The sequence below is a fragment of the Microtus pennsylvanicus genome, chromosome 9, assembly GCF_037038515.1.
Source record: "Microtus pennsylvanicus isolate mMicPen1 chromosome 9, mMicPen1.hap1, whole genome shotgun sequence".
Taxonomy (NCBI): domain Eukaryota; kingdom Metazoa; phylum Chordata; class Mammalia; order Rodentia; family Cricetidae; genus Microtus; species Microtus pennsylvanicus.
In genome coordinates, this window is record NC_134587.1 from 101,549,447 (window position 1) to 101,570,121 (window position 20,675).

The window sequence follows — 20,675 nt, forward strand, 5'->3', positions numbered from 1 at the left end:
TCCCTTGCTCTTGGATTGGGAGGATCAACATAGTGAAATCATTTCTTTAATTACTGGGAACAGCGGTGACTGTGGACGTAGGAAGATCTAGACGAGCGTTCTGAGCTCACTACCTACGACTTCTGTACCTTCACATGGATTCACGTGCTGTAACCACGGGGACCTGCAAAGTCCATGGCTTTGAAGTCCTATGTGGTGAACCAGTCAGGTCTTGTTTCACTGCAACCAAAATAAATAGCAATGGCTCGCACACTAAGAAGGGATGGAAGCAAGGAGGGGAGAAGGATTTAGTTTATTATTTTGATGAAGACCGAGAAATCGGTTATTTTTTCTTTAGTTCTAATTTGTTCCTTATTTGGGCAGAGAATCTTTCTCTTGGCCAGCAGGAGATGTTATATCTGCCAAGTTCTCAGCCTGGGACTTTTTAGGATGTAAACAATTAAAACTGCAGGACAGGTTTGCTGCCGCGCTAAAGGGTTAAGAGTATGACATCAACACTGCCACCATCTTGTCCTTTCTTCCATGAAGCAAACAGTTGACTTGCAGAGTTTGTTTCCATCTGGACAGGACTTTCTAATGTGTGAGTTTAGTGGAGCAATCCAGCATGACCAGAAAAACACTCCTATCTGAATGATCAAATAAATAAATAAATAAATAAATAAATAAATAAATAAATAAATAAATAAATAAATAAATAAATAAGGGAAATTTTAAGATCAAACAATCACTTGGTAAACTAAATTCTCTGGGGCATTGTCGCCTACACTGTCTAATTCTATAGTTACTTGACTTTTTCAACCCAGTATAAGACTCCTTACAACAGAAATTCAGTCTTATTTTTGGAAATGTTTCCAGGAGAGTGGGAGAGGACAGAGGAAGGGAAGAGAGGACAAAGGGATTGTGGAGTGAAATAAGGAAGACCGCTGGAAGGTGGTCTTTTAGTCTCAGCATCAGGGCCTTAGAGGGAGATGGAGCTTTAATTCCCAGGCCAGCCCAGTCTACAAAACTAGTTTCAGTACAGCCAGGGATACACAGAGAAACCCTGTCCAACACCCCCAAAGGATAATATATAAATATCATTTTAATATAAAGTTTCTAATGAAATTAAAAACAAAGCTGTTAAATGTTTCCTTAACAAAATTGCTGTGTATTATTAATATATTAATTAATGTGAATTAATATATATTAAGGCATGTATATACACCTTAAATATAAAAGTATATTTGGTATTTATATCAAACCATTAATTAACTTTTGAAATAGGAGAACTCATTGTGTAGCACAAATTGCCCCGGGATTTCTTTTAAAAATAAAAACAAAAAACAACAACAAAATCATTTATTTGTGTGTGTCTCAGCCTCTGTTCTATTGCTGTGAAGAGACACCATGACCAAGGCAACTCATAAGGAAAGCATTTAATTGGGGGCTTGAATGCAGTTTTAGAGTGCTAGTCCATGGTCGTTATGGCAGAAAGCAGACAGTCATGGCACTGAAGCCCTAGCGGAGAGCCTTACATCCTGGTCTGCAGGAAGAGGGAGAGATACTGGACCTGGCAGGGACTTTCCAAACCTCAAAACCCATCTCCAGTGACCTACCTCTTCCTTCAAAAAGGCCACTTCTCCTAATGCTTCTCAAATGTTCCATCCACAGGAACAAGCATTCAAACAGAAGCCTATGGAGGTCACTCTCATCCAGTGTTGGGGTTGGGGCGTGTGTGTGTGTGTGTGTGTGTGTGTGTGTGTGTGTGTTAGCATGCCTGTGGAGATCAGAGGATAGCCTGCAGGGATTGATTCTCTTCTACCAAGGGGGTCCTGGGAGTCGAACAGGCTGGGAGGCTGTGCCCTTTCCCACTGAACCATCAAATCTTAAATGGACTACAAAATCAGCGTGGACTACATAGTAAGACTGTCTCTGAAAATAATAAAAGTCAGCCTAGAAATGATGGTGAATGTCGCCTGTCGTCTTGGTTGGACTAGGACGTACATAGGGTGACACAGAACCTGCTGGTGCGTCTGTCTGTGAGGGAGTTCCCAGAGACCACTAACTAAGGAAGTGAGTTTGGTTGGCATCCTTTCATAAGCTGGGGGCTGGATGGAATAAGGAGATTGGACAAGCAAATGGTACACAAGCATACATCCAAGCAAAACTCCTATACATATACAAGATGAAAATATTTCAGAATTAAAAAGAAATTCTGTTTTTGAGAGGAATAAAATAGTGTTGCTATATATATTGCAGGTTGGCCTAGAATCTGTAATCTACCTGCCTCAGCATCATGAGAGCAAGCTGGGATTATTGGCATGTATCATACACCCAGCTTTTATCAACGATTCTCCAGCGTAGACTCAAGACTACATATAGCGGTTGTGTATTTTAGCCTTCGTATTAATTCAGATTTCAATTATTGGAAGTTTCGGCCATGTAATGTCTATTCTGTAGTGACATATTTGTGAAGTTCAATCTTTTGAAGATGTATTTTTATTACTGTGTCCTAGTTTTATTTCTGTTGTTATAAAAACACTGACCAAAAGTAACCTGCAGAGGAAAGGCTTTATTTGGCTTATACTTCCAGGTTACACTCATTGAACCAAGGCAGGGCAGGAACCCAGGGGTGAGAACCTTGAAGAATGTTTTCTGCCTCTCCGGGGCTAGTTTAGCAGCTCATGATCAGGTAGCTTTCTACAGACCTGGCCCAGCTTCCTAGGGATGGTGCTGCCCACAGGAGACAGGACCCTCCCACATCAATCATGAGTCAAGTCAATCCTTCATAAACATAGCTGCAGCCAATCTGATCCAGGGATTCCCTCAGAAGACTCTAGGCTGCTAGGCTGTGTTAGTTGACAATGTTGGCCTACGAGGACAGTGTGTGTATGTGTTAACATGTATGGGTTCCCTCTGAGGCCAAAGAGATACACAATCAGGACATGGGAAGTGCTCAGTGAGTATTAGCTTATATTGAGTAGGCTGGTAACATAGCTGTCGTAGAATGTTGGTCTAGCATGCACAAGTCCCTAGGTTTGATTCCCCAGCATCAAACCTAGATAGAAAAAAAGTGAATTTGGCATGCACCATGTTATTTAAGCACATTTACCACCATTCCTAGCAGTAGAAACTTTGTTGTATGCTGTACCGGACAGAAAGTGAAAGGCGAAGACTAAAAGGACAATTTACAGGTGATCTCATAACCAAACAGCATGACGTCATCTTATGTTGCATCCCAAACAGCTGCAAAGAAAAAGTCAAATTTACACATACACAGGAGGCATTTATGGTAACAATAGTTTGAAACAAACCTGGCCAAGGACAGTGTGGTGATTCTTGTCTATACCTCAGCAGTTGGGAGGCTGAGGCAAGAGAATTAGCAGTGTGGCCATCCTGGGCCACATAGTAAGAACCCTCCAAAGGCATGGCTAGCCAGTCATGGCCAGTTAGTCCTATAATCCCAGCACTTTAAAAGCTGAAGCAGAATTACAAATTCAAGGTCAGTCAAAAATAGACAAAGAACAAAGACAAAAACTAAGGACTGGGATGCGGTCAGTAGTTTTTGCCTAGAAGGTATATCCTTCCATCTGAATGGAAGCCATCTCAGGCCAGAAAGCTTTCAGCACCTTCGCTAGGTCAATGAAATTTCCACTATGGACCAGATGCCGAGGGCATGCAGCAACTACCAGCAAAGTGTAGCAAGTAAAAAACAGAATCATTCCTTTATTGTAAAACTTCCTTTAATGATTTCTGTGCTCTCCCTTACAAGAATAAAACATGACAGCTAATCTTCACAACTGAAAAACAGAGAATCAGACAAAAATCACATTTATTTCAACAGTTCTGGGTGCAGATGGAAGTCAATTTACAAAGCTCAAGACAACTTCAATGAACACTTGACACACACACAAGAAGTCAACAGCAGAAAGGAGCTCTTCAGTTTAAAAAACACCTCAAGTAATTTGAAAATCTTTAGACTATAATATTCTATATACATCACGTAAGAAATGAGTCAATTTACAAGATGCCAATAAAGTTACTACAATCAAACAATCCTTCACAGAAAGAATAGTATAAACTGGTCAGCCCCAGACCAGAGTGGGGTTTCAGTCACTCGCTCTGTCAGCTAATATATTCAATTCCCAATATTGTCATTTTGGGTAAATTCTAAAAAACACTCAAGTCTAAAGTCAACTAGAAGGCAAACATTATTGTTGAGAAATTTTTTAACTAACCAGCGTATGTAAAAGGATTAAAAGGCAATGTCAACTTCAGCCTCGGTGGCATGAAGTGGTAAGTTATACATTAATACTTCCTCCAAAACCTGAAACATTTTGGCGAGGTTAGCAATATGGCCTTTAAAACCTCCTCGTGAAAACTGTACTTAAATATATATATTTATTTATTTCCACATATACAGAAATTGAATGTGAAGTAGCAAAGTTCCCATCTGGAAGATAATTAAAGGTCGTTAATGTTCTTTTTATCACTTAGCAGCCAAGTCCCGTGCTTCTTCCTGCTCCCCAGAAGCAGTGTTAGTTACTAGCTCCAGCTGAGGAAATGCATCTCCAAAAGGTGCGCGAGGGGCGCTCATTCAGTCTTTTTCCCAAGCTTCTTCATCTTTTCAATGTAGGCATGATACTGGATGTCTGTCCCAAAGATTTTATCCCACCATGTGAAGGTGGATGCATAATTCCCAATGAAATTCATGTGGTGGAAATCGTGGTGCCGAGAACCCGTATAGAAGGGGATGAAGTTCAATGGGTTGATGGGAATGTAATAGCCGCTGAAATGAAAACGACACAGGTTACTCGTGAGACACATCGACAGTCACACGCTCGACAGCAGCAGCACTCCACTTCATCCCAACCACTCATTCCTCAAGGTTACAAAAGACAGAGCTGGGCAGGGTGTGGTGCAGACACCGCAGCTCCAGTACTTGGGAGGCTGAGCAGAAGAAATGGCCTGCTACAGAGCGAGTTCTAGCTCAGCCTGGGCTCCGAGGCCCCAGCTAGAAAAAGAACAATAAAACCTTATAGGAAAAGGTACATGTTAGGAAATTTGGGAAACCATGTAAGATACATGGAAATCTGACACCAAGACATGAAAGACAGGGATTAATTACAGTAAGTAAAGCAATCACTCATTTTCAAAAACCACCTTTTCTATTTAGAGGAGCCTGTCCACCACAACCTAGAGAAGGTATAAACCAAGTTTACTTATGTTTTCAAGGAAAAGTTGTGGGAAATTAGCATCAAATATTTTGTTTGTTTGTTTGCTTTTTTTGGGTTTTCAAGACAAGGTTTCTCTGTAGTTTTGGAGCCTGTCCCGGAACTAGCTCTTGTAGACCAGGCTGGTCTCGAACTCACAAAGATCAGCCTGCCTCTGCCTCCCAAGTGCTGGGATTAAAGGTGTGCGCCACTGTCACCTGGCAGCATCAAGTATTTAAAAAGTTAAAATACATTCTGCTGTTTTAGTTGGGGAACAAATACTTCAAAAGAGTATTGTTTGGTCTATTCTCTTTAGTTTGATATCTGAGATTAGACATAACTCTTTATCACGTCTCCAGTGTGTGGAAAGGGAGCATCTGAAACATGTCCATATTTCATTGGCATCTTCCTTCCTCTCATCAGAGGCAGCCAGAGATGAGCAGTGACCTTTAACAGCAGAGGCTACGGGCCCCAACACTCTCTGGGGAGTGAGGCTCACCAGACCAGGATAGCTGCTGGCCCTGAACACTTTGCTTGACAAGACAAATGATAACAGATCAGTCTATACAAAAACATCTATGATTTGAACTTTTATTCAATGATTATGACCCTCTCTTACTCACATAAAAGCTGGTTGGTCTGCCTGCAATTTAAGCCTGAGGAGGCAGAGATGGGATACACTCACAGGAGCAAGCTTGCTGGAAAGACTGGGGAGTTCTAGATTTGACTGAGAAACCCTGTCTCAGAACATGTTCACACGTACCCACACACACAAAAAAACATGTGTTTACACACAAAAGCAATCATGTTTACATAATACCTCCACATACATAAAAACATGCATTCACACACACAAGCACAACACCCCACATGAAAAAGATGTCTTCCGCCTGAATAGAAAGCATTACTCACCTATGGACATCGATAGTTTCTAGCAAACGGACAGTCACCCACGCCCAAAGAAGAATCACGTGATCGCACAGGAGCACAATGCCAATGAAAAATCCAGTTCCGAGGATTATGGTTTCTAAAGGATGAGCATATTCTGCTTCAATTCCGAAAGGAGCCTAAACCAGAAAGAGTAAGAATTCCTCAGTATGTTGTGATGGTTAATTTCATGTCAAATCGTGCTGGGATCCAACTATGCTGTCATGAAGTTAATGTCTGAACCAGCAGATTTTATTCTTCATGAAGGCAGAGCCCATCCTGACAGGGAGAGGTCTTCCGAGCAAGGATGAGGCTTCCCAAGGAAGAGGGGATCCACATAACAACCACAGACACCATACCTCACTTTCTGGCTTGTTCCTCTGCAAAATTTGGGCCTCAGATAACAAAATCTTTTTTTTTCTTTCTTGAGGCACGGTCTATGTAGCTGAAGTTGGCCTTGAACTCATAACACCCGGTCTGCTTCAGTGTTCCAGATTTTAAGTAAACCTATGTGCACAGTAGCTTTGTGTTGACCCTGTCTCTAGAGAGTTGTTGCTGATGTTTGTTTACACTATGTGAAGATGTGACACAGTGATTAGCTTGAGAAAGAGGCCAATGGTCAATCGCTAGACAGGAGAGACTGTAGATTTGAGAAGAGGAGGAGGAATCTAGGTGCGAGAATAACACCAGCGAGAAGCCGACAAGTCAGGGAGGAAGTCGAGCATACAGAATGAAAAGTAAAACCCACATGGTAGAACATAGACTAATAGAAGCATGTTCAGTTAAGTTATAAGAGCCAGTGAGGGAGGCCTTAACTATGGCCGAGATTTCATAATTAATAAGAAGGCTCCATGTTGTTATTTGTGAGCTGGAGGCCCAAAGAAAAATCTGACTACAAAGAACTTAATTATTCTATTTATACATAGTTTTATAAGCGTATATTGTTTATAAGAGTAGTGATGGCGATCCAGCTGTACATAGACAGGTAATAACAATAGTTCTCAGTAAATGTTTTATCAATCAAAAGGTCTAGAGATAGGAATGTCTTAGTGTCCATCTTTTATCTAACTTCAACTCTAATTAAACATCTATTTACCTATGTGTGTGTTTGGGCACATGTGCACAGAGCTCAGGGGACGACCCTCAGGAGTTCTCCCCTACCACCCTGGAGGATCCAGGGATCAAACTCAAGTCGCTAGGCCTTTAACTCCTAATCTTTAACTTATGAAAGAAATGATTACACATTATATATAGGAGCACACAGAGTACTCAATCCTTACTCACGGTTTTGTTTTCTAGGTTACATTTACCCTACATTTACCTATACTAACTAATGTCCTGAAGTACTGAGTGGGAAGACTCAGAATGATCCAAACTGTGAACTGTTGTGAGTAATGCAGCATCAGTCTCAGCCCCACCCCCAAGAAGCTTCACTCCTTTGTCCGGTGAAGTATAATATCCCCAATATACTTTGTACAGGAAGTGTAATATCCCCAATATACTTCCTGTCCAGCAGTTTCTTTTAGCTGTCCAGTTATCAGCATGGCATCTTAGCCATGTTTTCGGGTATCCACTGAGGCCTATATAAAAGCAGGTCAGAGTAAAAATAAGTAATCTGCTCTGAAAATGTACTTCGACTGACTAATGGCTGTAGTTTAAATAGTTTAAACACTTCATTGTGCATCTCATCTAAATGACCCTTACATTACTATAGCCAGTACCAATCTGCCAGTCTGTCAGGACGTCCACAGTAGGATGAGAATCTGAACAATTATGTGTAATAGTCTTTAAAGTCTCAATTATAGTGAACCATGAATAAAAAATATGTCATACACACACACAAGCCTTTAACTATGTGCATGTGTATATGAGTGCAGGTGCCCCATGGATATAATAAGTAGCCTAAATACAGGTACTAGGAATTGATCTCAGGTCTTCCATAAGAGCAGGATGTGCTCTTAACCACTGAGCTGTCTCTCCAGTTCCTACCATGAAAATCTGACACCAAAGAAAACTTTTGGGTCTGATTCTGTGCGTATATATGTACATCATACTCTTCATTATAATGCCAGTCAAAAAGGAAATAAAGGGCCCGAGAGATGGCTCAGTGGGTAAATGTGCTTGCTATGTAAGCCTGCAGAGTTGATTTTGATTCCTAGAGTCCAAAAGGTGGAAGGGGGAGTAGACTGGAGAGATGGGTTGGTGGTCAAAAGCACTTACTGCTCTTACAAGAGGACACAGATTCAGTTCCCATACCCACACTGGGTAGCTCCAGTCCCAGGAGATCCAAAACCCTCTTCTAGTTCTGAGGGCATCTGCACACACGGACTGAACACCCATACACTCAGGTACATGCAGATACACTTATAATTTTTATTTAAGGTAGGAGAATATTGACTCCACAAAGATTTCCTCTGACCCTACATATGTCCTACCTTACATATCATGTGGGTGTATGCATGCGCACACACACATAATAAAGTTTTTTTTCTTAACAGGATGTGAGATAAAATACCACTGGTGCTTCTAAAATCCCAAACAACAAACCTGGTTTCTCCACTTCAGCAGAAAAAGCTGAAATGTGATTCTAACATACCTGAAACTCATGGTGGATTTTATGAATGTATTTATAAATCCTCTTGTGATGAAGGAGTCTGTGCAGGAAATAGTGCCAGGTATCTTCAATGACCGCACAGCCCAAGCACCTTGCCAAAATCATATACCTGTGAGAGGCAAGCAGTAACAAATACAGAGTAACCATGACTTAGAAAGACAGTTCAGACATTTTATAAACCGAATGCCCAGTTATCAGCTCGACCTCACAAGTAATTCTCCAAGCCACAGGACAGCTGAGCTGGGTGTGGTGGTCCACACTTTTAATTCCAGCCCATGGAAGGCCAAGGCAGGCAAATCTCTAAGAGTGAGCCTAGCCTGGTCTACGGAGCGAGCTCCAAGCTAACTAGGGCTACACAGCGAGACCTGTGCAGAAACAAAGACTATTGGTAGATGAAGCTACATGCTACAGTCTGAAAGGGGGTTAAAGAGCCTGACTCTATTTCCATAACATCTTATGTTCTCGGAGGCCTGGGAAACCAAAGTCTAAAGTTAACGGTAAAGCAATTACTTTTTCTACCACAGATACACTTAATTTAAATAAAATGATGAAAAATAATTTGTATACACATGTACTCAGGCCTCTTAGGCAGGCTATGGACTACCTATGTAGCCCAGGAAGATTCTGGAGCTACAGGTCACCCCCTCCTGAGCGCTGGGACCACAGATGTGTGGGACCACATCCTGCTTAAAGGATTCAATTAAAAAAGTAGACTTTTGATCTGTAGTTGGTTGGCTACAGGAATATAGAACCACAGACAAGGAGAGACTATGGACCTAGGTTATGGTACACGTACATCCAGTTATATCGGGTCACAATAAATTTCAGAGTATTAGCCAACTGAAGAAGATAAATATGAAGCAAAATTTAATTGAAAAATAAACCATGAGGGGGCTGGAGAGATGGCTCAGAGGGTAAGAGCACTGGCTGCTCTTCCAGAGGTCCCGAGTTCAATTCCCAGCAACCACATGGTGGCTCACAACCATCTGAAATGTAATGAGACCTGGTGCCTTCCTTGCCAGCAGTACATTATATGCTTAATAAATAAATCTTTTTTTTAAAAAAAAAGGATTTAAAAAGAAAAATAAGCCATGAGTGAATATAAACATCAAATTATCACTGACATACCATCTTGGCATTCTTTCCCAGTCATAAGGAATATTGAAATACTCTGTAAAATAATAAGTCCCACAAATCATAGGCAGCTGGATAAAAAAATGATTGAAGAGAATTCCTTTCAAACACTTCCATTGGCTTTCAAAGCTTTCTGGCTTATCCTACGGAGAGAAAAAAGTTACAATGTTTAAAACTAGTCTGTTATCAGTAGTTCAGCGGAATAAGTAGAAATAAATTCTTGAAATTTTCTCTAGCATGGAAGATCCCTCAGCTCTATGCTCTGTTCTGTTCATACTATAGGGAGGGATCTTGACAACTACTACAATACTTCTAAGAGGTTTTAAAGATCATTAATAGCCGGGCGGTGGTGGCGCACGCCTTTAATCCTAGCACTCGGGAGGCAGAGGCAGGTGGATCTCTGTGAGTTCGAGACCAGCCTGGTCTACAGAGCTAGTTCCAGGACAGGCTCCAAAGCTACAGAGAAACCCTGTCTCGAAAAACCAAAAAAATAAAAAAAAAAATAAAGATCGTTAATAGACAAATAGAACGACAATGACCTACAACTACCCTGAGAAGCACGAGATGAGTAACTACCTGTCCAGACTTTGCTGCCTACAGCGAAGAAGTAAATTATGTTAAGTTTACACTGAGGGCCGCACTGAAGCTCACAGCAGCTGACAGCTGTCACTACAAGGGCAACTCAAGGCACCCAGGTGTTCAGAGGTCTTCATAAAGACGGAAGCCCCTTCTGTATGCACACGATGAGAGCTACCTGCTTTCTTAAGACTCAGGACCTCCCAAAGTGGGTGCTTTGGTGAGTGTGTGTGCACGCACAAAGCACAAACAATAAAATACCTAACAAAACAAAAGTAATTCTTAATCTAAGACTCAACCTATAAACCTGGACTGGAATATTGAATTAACCAAGTAATCAGCTGTGATGCTCACCATGAAACCTGTTTCCCCAGCACTAGAACAAGGGGACGACACACAGTAATTTAGATTGCCTTTGTATTTCTATCTAAGGATTCTGACCCTATTCCAAACCTCTCATCTATGACCAAGGACTAAACTGAACTCTCAGGCTTATTTGAGCAGGTGCCACTAGCTCTTGGCTAGACCCTGATTCTCAAGGAGCTTTAAGAACAACACAAAGCTTAGGGGGTGGAACAAGAACAGTAGCAATGTCCCCTAGCATGTGTGGAACCCTGAGCTTCCATGGTGCTGACCCCAGCCCCGGGGTATGTGTGTGAAATAGAATAACCAACTACTATTATAAGGAATAAAACCATAGGCTGTGTTGTTTATGTGGTATGCTCACGATGGTTAAGAAGACATTTAAATGTTTGCCTAGTACAATAGCAAAGCTTACCACTGTTTACTTAATATGTACATCTGCACCCTAGCTTGAAGGGATACCCTCACTGGGGCCATGGGCTTCCCTGATGCTTTAGTTAGATCTCTATTTGAGCAAACTTAGCAAAACGTGTCTGCTTTACTTGTCACGCATGTAAATGTTCCTCTGACTTTCAAGCACACAGATCAACTGTCAGTGCCCAGCTAGTCTCTCCAAAGTGGGAAGTGTTGCTACTATGTGATCACCGCCATCCCAGTTTCTCAGTATAAGGGAGTTTTACCTGCAAGTACGTCTGTGTGCCATGTGCATGCCTGTGTCCCTGGAGGGCTGAAGAGGGCATTGGACCCCTAGAGCTAGAGTTCTAGACCTTTGTGAACTGCCACATGGGTGCTGGGACCCAACCCCAGGTCTTCTGGAAAAGCAGTCAGTGTTCTTAACCACTGATCCATCTTTCCAGCCCCTACCTCCCCCGCCCTTTTTTGGTGAGGGGGAGGTGTACACTATTTTTGAGTCAGGGTCTCATGTGTCTTATGGTAACTTCAAACTAACCTGATCCTCCTGCCTCCCTCCACCCATGTGCTAAGATTAGAGGTGTGAGCCACACCTGTTGAGGCTCTCCCGGGGGGAGGGGGCTGCTCGTTTCTGAAGGAACTAGAGGAGCAGTGGATCTGAGGGAAGGGAAGAGGTAGTGGTGGGGGACAGGAAGGAAGGGCAGCCGTGGTCAGGATGTAGTACATGAGAGAAGAATAAAGAAAAAGGGAAAAAAGTTTAAAAGTGTTCAATGTGTTAAATAATATAATTCTTGAGTGTTTTATGATGGACTTTCTAAAGCACTGAGCAATAGACATGAATTGTTTTGTGCTTATTTCAATCACAGTATGTGCTTTCAGAATTTGCAAGAACTAACCTACACGACTTTATTTTTCATTTAATTAATTGTGCTGTGGGGGTGGGAGGGTAGAGCCCAGGATCTGTCTGCCCATCCTCTTTTCGTTTTGCTCTATTTTACAGTTTTTGTTGTTGTTGTTATTGAAACAAGGTCTCTCACTATGCAGCCTTGACTGGCCTTGAACTTACTCTGTTGATCAGCCTGGCCTCAAACTCACTGTGATCCACTTGCCTCTCTAGGCTCCAGGGCCTTGCACAGGCTAAACAAATGCTCTCCTACTGAGCTACGATTCTAGGCTTTACCTTCTTCTCTAGCCCTTTGTGCTGTGACGACTGTAGCCATTCCACCCAGCCTTTCACTAGCTGTGACCAATTAGACTGTGGGATTGGTCCACTTGTGTGTGCTTGCACTGACTTCAAGTGCCTGGGCCTTGCGCCTGCTAGGCAAGCCTTCCAACCCTGACCACATCCTCAGCCCCACTTACGCTTTTTCCTCCCACATTTCCTTCCAAGGCCGCCCACACACCCTGGGCTGAAGAGCTCTCCTCTGGACAGGGTACCACCACCTATCACCAGGCAGTCAGCTGCAGAGGTCGGTGGAGGAAGAAAGCAAGCTTCAGCTAGCTGGCCACCCGATGAATCAGCCTTACTTATAAATGAGTCAGCGGATGACACACAGCGGCCAGAATCACCTCAGTGATGCAGAATTTAAGACACTAAAACAGCTGTGTTCCAGCTCAGAAGCACCTAGGAAGTGCTCTAATTGAGGCGGACAGAGGCATCCTCTGGACTACCCCCCTCTTTAGGTCCTTTCCCTTTTCTCTTCTCTCTGTGGCCTGGAGTCTGCAGGTACCTGATACCTGTGTTAGCTGCAGAGAAACCTGTGTGAGTCCTTCCTTACAGTGACTCACTGGGAGAGGCCACAAAGCCAAGAGACTGACGAGACGCAGCCTGAACAAACCAGAGGAACACTCAGCATCACACCACTGTGGTGTGCTCCTGAGTTTCGCTGGTTCTGATTAGCCAATGGTGGCATTAAACACACACACACACACACACACACACACACACACACACACACACACACACACACAAAAGCTCTGGAGTTGGAGATGGTCCACGCCTATCAGCACTCAGGTTTGAGGGTCCCAAGGTCAAGGCCAGACTGGGCTAAACAAACAAGAACTAATATTGCTGTAGGAAATGTTGACAAATCCTTTCAGTCTACACTTGTCCTAAAACTACGTTGTCTCCTAAAACTACGTTGAGCCAATAGCCCACATCGTAGTAAGAGTTCATTCTGTCACCTTTATTCAAAACTAAGACGACGTACCATGCATACCTGAGTACCTTGTTGTGTACACAGTACATCTAAGACACTGAAACAAACACCCAGAACAAGGCACATGGGACCATAAGAAAGCTGCGGACACACCACTGATGCATGCACGGGATCTTCCCATATGACACGCAGTTAGATTTGCTGAGGCGGTAGGAGTGGAGGAACGGCAGCATAGTCACAACCGTTTATCTTTTTATCTAGGATGAGAGGGTGTGCAGAGGTGCGGTTTGAAAAAATATGTGTGCTGAGGTTAAACATGCCTTGTGCATGTTTAACTACATAAGCTATACCTGTCAGCTAACTTAAAATTTAAAATTTATACACCCCAATTAGATAAGCATCACACCTTCCTAAAACCCGCCTTCAGAAAATTCTTTGAAACACTATCAATAATGATCTACATTTATTTTGCCTAACTAGCAGTGTGAGGCTACCACACTTTCAAAAGTAGCAAACACAGAGAAACTCACACAACTATGAAAATAAAAATACTCAAACGTCTCTCGAAGTAGTTTAATTTGGGCTAGTTGGTAAAATAATAGCCTAGCTTTACTGGGTTGAACTCAACATGTTATAAAAATTAACTTCCCTTTTCCCGCTGCCATCTTAATGTATTCCGTGGGCTCCTTACATTTCTCCTAGACCGCACTGATACGAGTCTCTCAAAGCTCAACGTTCTTGAACAACACCCAACAGTATCAGTTACAGCATTTGATCACAAGCGTATCACACTCACCTTTTGAATTTTGTACTTTCTCATATAAGGTATAAACTGGAATAAAAATCCAGGTAGTGAGAACAAGAAATAGATGGCTTCATGAACTATGAGGGACCCCCACGTAGCAATCTGGAACTTTGTATAGTTATCCAGCATGTAGCCCCAAGCGTTCTTAAAGGGCTCCTGCAGAGGGTTCTCAGGCAGCAGTGAGTCCACGTACTCCACAGCCAGCGATGCTGAGCTGAAGATGTTGACACTTCTGTTTGTGGCCATTTTCAAGTCTCTGTGAGGAGCCTTTTATTTCTGTAGTAAGTAAGGAGATAAGTAAAACAATGAAATTATGAAAAATAGCATAAAAATAACTTATGTTATTTTTAAGTGACAATTACTAAACAAGGACTAATTTCTTAGGTTATAAATGTGATTAAAATAACCACTGAATGTTATTATCATCTCCATTTGTAGACACTGATTTAAAACTCCATGTTCCTTTCTACAGCAATATCTAAAAGAACAATGGGAAAGCAGTTCCAGGGCAACTTTCGGATGTCAAAATGGCTCAGTGCCCACTTGCCACGCAACGTCCTGAGTTCAATCCCTGGAGCCCAAGTAGAGACGGAAATAGAGAACTGACTACACAAAACCATCTTCTGATTTACTCAGACCGACAGATAGACAGGCACACATACACACGAAACTTAAAACGAAAAAGAAACCAAAAAGCTTGCCAAAAGTGACTAGGTAAAAGTTAAATTCTGACAAGAACAAAATGGCACTCGTAAACAAAGCCAGAGATCAATATCAAACTACAAAAAGTCTCCCAACACATGATAAATAGGGACACAGTGTGCTTTAGAAAAACCCAGTGGAAAAAAATATCTAAGGTCATTCATCATAGTTCACTGACCAGTAAAGCTGAATGGCCCCCCAAACCCCACAGGCTTAGTTAGAGACTGAGGAGAGGGCTCGGGCAGTACAGAGACTGCTGTAGCAGCACAAGTATTGGGTTCAGATTCCCAACCCTCACATAAAAGCTAGGCACAGTGGCAGACATCTGTAACTGCGGGACTCCAGATTCAGGAAAGAATCCAGCTGAAGAAATAAATAAGGCACATAATTGAGGGAAAAGCCAACCTTGACCTTTGGCCTCCACATATGCACACACAAACATGCACACACAAACCAAGAAACTTATTTCTCCAAAAGAGGGACTGTACCCCGAGGAGATACTTTTGCCCAAGTGGCAAACCTTTTAAAGTTCAACAATAGCCACTGCTCACAACTGGTGTGCAAAGAGGTACTGACCACACAGCTGACTTGGGATAGCACAGTATAGCTTCTAACTAGCAACAGATTCAAAAAGAATATGTAAGCCCTTAAGCAAGAGTTCAACCAATTCCTTCCACAGACAGTTACACAGCTGTTTACAAGCTAAGGAAGCCAGGCATGGCGCCTCACACCTGCAAGCCCTGTGCTTGGGAACCTGAGGCTGACGGCTGCTGAGAGGTCAGGGTGAGCCTCAACCACACAGGAAGACATCTTCAAGATGTCACCAATAAAACAAAGTAACAACAATAATGAAACAGCTCCAAGGGATCAGATTCCCTCTTCTGCACCTCAGGCACCTGTAGCTCCATGTATGAGGTCGTTCTCCCCAACTGCCCCCCATATATAGGTGATGAAAATAAAAATTAAAAAATTAGATTAAAAATCCTATTTTGTATAGGATGATATAAAAAATCTAGTCTTAACTCCAAAGGAACATTTACAGAATAGCATGTATAGTAAAAGCCAAATACGGTTCTGTCAAACAGAAGTCCCTGGTTTTTGGCAAAATCATTTAATTCCTCTATGCACATGTACATGTACATACCAACACACAAAGTACAGGACAGATCCACTAATACAGCAGTGGTCTGTGAAAAGAGACTCAAGGGCAAAAGCGTTCCCTGTTATACTTTCTTTACAATTTTCCTTCCCTCCCTCCCTCCTCCCTCCCTCCCTCCCTCCTTCCTTTCTTTCGGGTCAAGACAGGGTTTCTCTGACTTTGTAGACCAGGCTGGCTTTGAACTCACAAGATCCTCCTTCCTCTGTCTTCTGAGTGCTAGGATTAAAGATACCACACCCACCTTAACTTAATCATTTTAATTTCTTATATGAGACTATATTTCACCTATTTAATAAATGGTAGCCTAACTGGCCACCAATCGAACACAATGAACTTTACTATGAATCTGACTTTTATGAAAAACAACCCTGCAACTATTAATTTATGAGTTGTTGGACCAGCACATAAAAGCAAAACCAAACCAAAAGTCCTATTTTAGGGCTCCATGGGTAAAGTGCTTACCCAGCATGCACAAAGCGCTGGGTTCCCTTTCTAGCATCACATCAATGGGGCATAGTAGTGTATATCCCAGCACTCTGGAGGTAGAGGCAGGAGGATCGAAAGTGCAAGGTGATTCTTGGCTACAATGTAAGTTCAATGCCAGTCAAGATACATATGACATAATCTCAAAATAAATAAATAAATAAACAAACAAGCAAACAAAAGCATTTTTATAACCTTAGAAGAGTTCACAAAAGGCACTATCACTTCTAAAATTCACTTTTTATGCTATCCTATACAAGAGATGGCAGGAAACTGAACCATCTTCTTTCAGGCCTTCAAGACCACTCTTAGGACGTTCTGTGCCCCCTTAGCCAATGGCTTGCACCAGACATGTACCCACTGGCCTCACAATCTGTCCTCATTCTTGTCAACGTTCCAGTGTCCTCCTCTCACCAAGGACATGTCTCTCCTTTATCCTTCCTCACTCCATGTCCTTCACGGACATGAACCCACTTCCTTCAATCTGAAAATACATGCTGGACTGGAGACTGGGCTTGGCAGTTAGAAGCACTTGCTGCTCTTGCAAAGGACCCAGGTTCAGTTCCCAGCACTTGGTGGCTCACAACCATCTGCAACTCCAGTTCCAGGAAATCCTGACACCAAGGTTACCAGGAATCTACAGACATAGATGCAGGCAAGACATTCAATCTACATAAAACAGATACTTTTTAATTAATAATAATAAAACAAACCCATATTCAAGTCTGCCTTTCTAGAGAAAAGCTCCCTAACCATCATTCACAGACTGAAATGGAAAATGCTGAGTTTCAGGCCTGCTTAGCTCTGGTGAGATAGGTCTACCTAGGAAAACAGAGGAGAGGGGAGGGAAGGGAGGAGGAGAAAGGGGAGAGGAAAGAGGGGAGGAGGCAGGAAAGAATTCCCAATCCCTATCATCTCTTCCAGTCAAAGGATAGTTCCAGACAAAAGTGCCACCCTCCTCCACCTACACTGATCTTAGCCCCAAGCTCCCCACCCTCACCAAGACATTGCCAACCATCTACTACAGAGTTGCAAAATACTAGATGGTTCACTCCTGTCTCCATTTTCCTGAGGCCATTACCAAATCTGAGCATGGCCACTACTTCCTAGCTGCATGCCCTAGATTTCCTGGATGATCAAACTCTGAACTGCAATCTTATCACAGAAAAAAAATACTCAAGAGTAATTCTTCTAGTAGTCCCAAGGAGCATCACATGTTCGCTGCCGGACAGAAGACCTCGCACACGGCACCTAAAATAAGCTGCCCATCATTGAGCACCTTCTGCATGCCAAGGACGTGCTGTCATTTTAAGCTGAACCCCACCACACCATCATGAAGCAGAGGTGTGTTTATTATCTTTGGTTATCAAATGACAAGCTGAGGTTCCAAAGTGACACAGACACGAGAGAAGGGGGCCCTGCACTCACGGATGCTGCTATGCTGTCATTTAAACAACACCCACAATAAAGAGTACAGCAAAAGTCTATAGCTTACCCAGGCCTCTGAAGAGGTTCGTCTTAAACGGAGAGTTCATTTTCTCGCTTCCCATCTATTATTTTCTATTCTCATCAGTGGGCTCAACTTATTCTTAAAAAAAAATCACTGACCCTCCCTACTGTCAAGTCCAGTATTCTTTGGAGATCATTTCATTTGACCAATCTGGATGACAAATTCTCTTCTTTCTCTCTTTCTTTCTTCATGAGGGCTTTAACTCAAGTTGGCCTTCAACCACGAAAATAAGGATGGCCTTGAACTCCTGACTCTCCAGCCTCCACCGAGGCCTGGGATTACCCAACAGCAAAGTGGAGGATTTGACATTTCTCTACTTGACATTTTTTCCTTAGCTCATGGAATTCACATAGCTTCCCTCTAACAAATATTTGTATCTATGATGTGCTACCCTTGCCCTTCCTCCTAAATGTTCCAAAGCATCACAAAACGATGTGACCTGTAGGATACAAGGGAAACTACAGAGAGCTGTGAGGACAAAGGAGCACAGGGCTTCTGGGCAAGAGTGCTTTCTACATTGAGACCTGGACATGACGGAGAGGGCCCGGGTCACAGCAGCACTGTAGTGGGGATAAAGGTGCTCCCACATACAATGACAAGGAATCTGGTGTTCTGATTTACAGGAAGCCCTGGAGTTTCTCCTAACCCACACTGCCTTGGCTAATCCTACTGCCTGCTTCAAAAACATGCTGATAGCCACCATCTATAACTCCCCTCCAGATCCAGGTTCTGAACATCCAGAAGGTTGCTGACCATCTTCATTCAAAGCTAGTTTGGATCTGGATTAAACTTCAAGGCATCCTTAAGTTTATCAGACTTCACTTCCTCCCAAACCTGCGTGAATGCCTAACTTGAGGAACTCCATCATCTCCCAACGAAAGTGTTCTACTCTCTCCCGACCTCTCGATTAAGTCTTCCACCTCCCACACAACGTTGAGAAACAGTTCAGTTATCCCGAGTTTAAGCTCTGCAATGAAGGGTGGGAAATGGGCATGTAGCTGTCCACTGAACAAAGCATCTGAGAAAGTAACCAAACAGGAAAGTTTTTATTGAAGTGAATACCCTGCCTCCTCATCTTTGAGTAACCTGCTTGCCTGGAAACCTGATCTCAAACAGGTTGACTAGATACTCAAGGGAAGGGAAAAAAAGGAAGAAAGAAATGTATTCGTAGGTCCTCGGATTAACTCAAAGTCTGGCTGACAATCTGAGTGTCTCTTTTGGCACTACAGCTTAGAGAAGGCCTATGGCAGAGTCAGGTGCCACCTAAACAAGAGTTAAACCTTCGCGGTCCAAGCGGGCAGCAGCATTACAGGTGAAGACCGGACCCCTCATCTATGCACCCCGTCTCACAAGGCCCACATGCTGCATGCTGTTCCTGCACTCCATCCCCCGTTACTGACTGTGGCCTCCTAACCCATCCGTTAGTGCTTCAGAGACTTCCCACAGCCAGAAACCCAACACCTTACTCCCCGCTCCTTCGTGGGAGTTGTGTTTCTGTAATAAGTTTCTAAGACTTCAGTCAATGATGCAGACCCCGGATGCCTGCAAACTCTTTAAAGGGCAGGAAGTGCTGGCATTCCACTTCCATCACTTGAGAACCTCGCCTCCCTCTCTCAGCTTTGCACAGCCAGGCTCCTTCCCACCGCGTCCTCACCCGCCCCGCAGCCCCAGATCTCGGCTGCGCCCCACCCTGCCCCGGCTCGAAAGGCTCCTCACCTGGCGTCCGCGACGGACCGCGGTCTGGGCGCAGTACCGGGCAGGTGCAAGCGGCCTCCTTGCTACTTCTCCCGGCCCAGGGGCGGAGCGCGGAGGGCGCGGCCGGACCCTCTGGCCGTCATTGGTCCGCCCTGTCTCCGCCCCGCCCTCGCGGCGCAGCGATTGGTCCGTGCCGCGTCCCGGCAGCGTGTGACTCGAGTCAACGAATCCTGGCGGCGCCCGCCAATTGGCTCCGCGGATGGAGTGAGGATAGTGAGACCCGCGCGGACAGCCAGTCGTCGGCGTCGCAGCGCAGCTGCAGGCGGGGCGACGCGGGAGCGCGTGACGGCGTGACGGGGCGGGGCCGCCTTGTGCCGGGCGTCGCCGTGGCAACCAAACTGCGGGTGCCTGGGGTGTGCAGTGCTCTGGGCGCACCGGGGCGCGCCTCTCGTAGGCTTGCTTCACCTAGAGCCAGGGGAAAATGTGGTGGCGATGTTTTTAGCAATCCTATTGAGTTTTTAGTTTTACCTTCCTGGGTAATAAACTGGATTTCGATCTTTCTTGAGACAGCACTCACATACAGTCTGGCCTTTGAACAGGAAGGGTAGTTTAAGGATGACCTTGAACTCTAATCCTGTTTCTGCCTTGGATCACCTATCTTGCTTTTCACTTACTTTAATAAGTGAAACTTTTTTTTTTTTGGTTTTTTTTTTTTTTTTCGAGACAGGGTTTCTCTGTAGCTTTGGAGCCTGTCCTGGAACTAGCTCTTGTAGAACAGGCTGGCCTCGAACTCCCAGAGATCCGCCTGCCTCTGCCTCCCGAGTGCTGGGATTAAAGGAGTGCGCCACCACTGCCCGGCCTAAGTGAAACTTTTTTAAAGTTTTATTTTTTGTTACATTTAGTGCCTTTATGGGTGTTCACAGGATAGCTTGAGTCGGTTCTCCC

At 43.6% G+C, this 20,675-nt stretch overlaps 1 protein-coding gene across 1 annotated transcript; it reads right to left on the bottom strand.

The window, feature by feature from the left end:
* Positions 1–3,794: 3,794 nt before the first annotated feature.
* Msmo1 (methylsterol monooxygenase 1) lies at positions 3,795–19,864 on the bottom strand. The gene is made up of 6 exons (XM_075986875.1): positions 19,752–19,864; positions 14,173–14,457; positions 9,862–10,010; positions 8,716–8,842; positions 6,105–6,259; positions 3,795–4,768 (listed from the first exon to the last, which is right to left on the bottom strand). The coding sequence occupies exons 2-6, from the start codon at positions 14,425–14,427 to the stop codon at positions 4,573–4,575; spliced, it is 882 nt and encodes a 293-aa protein (XP_075842990.1). The 5' UTR covers positions 14,428–14,457; positions 19,752–19,864; the 3' UTR covers positions 3,795–4,572.
* Between the last annotated feature and the right edge of the window lie 811 nt (positions 19,865–20,675).

What these genes read in the sequence shown, in the direction of transcription:
- Msmo1 (XM_075986875.1), bottom strand. Translation starts at nt 14,427, where the DNA reads ATGGCCACAAACAGAAGTGTCAACATCTTCAGCTCAGCATCGCTGGCT. An exon ending in TGGGAAAGAATGCCAAGATG is followed by an intron (nt 8,843 to 9,861) that starts GTATGTCAGTGA and finishes TGCCTCTCACAG; the next exon opens with GTATATGATTTTGGCAAGGT. An exon ending in AAATCCACCATGAGTTTCAG is followed by an intron (nt 6,260 to 8,715) that starts GTATGTTAGAAT and finishes TTTCTGGTTTAG; the next exon opens with GCTCCTTTCGGAATTGAAGC.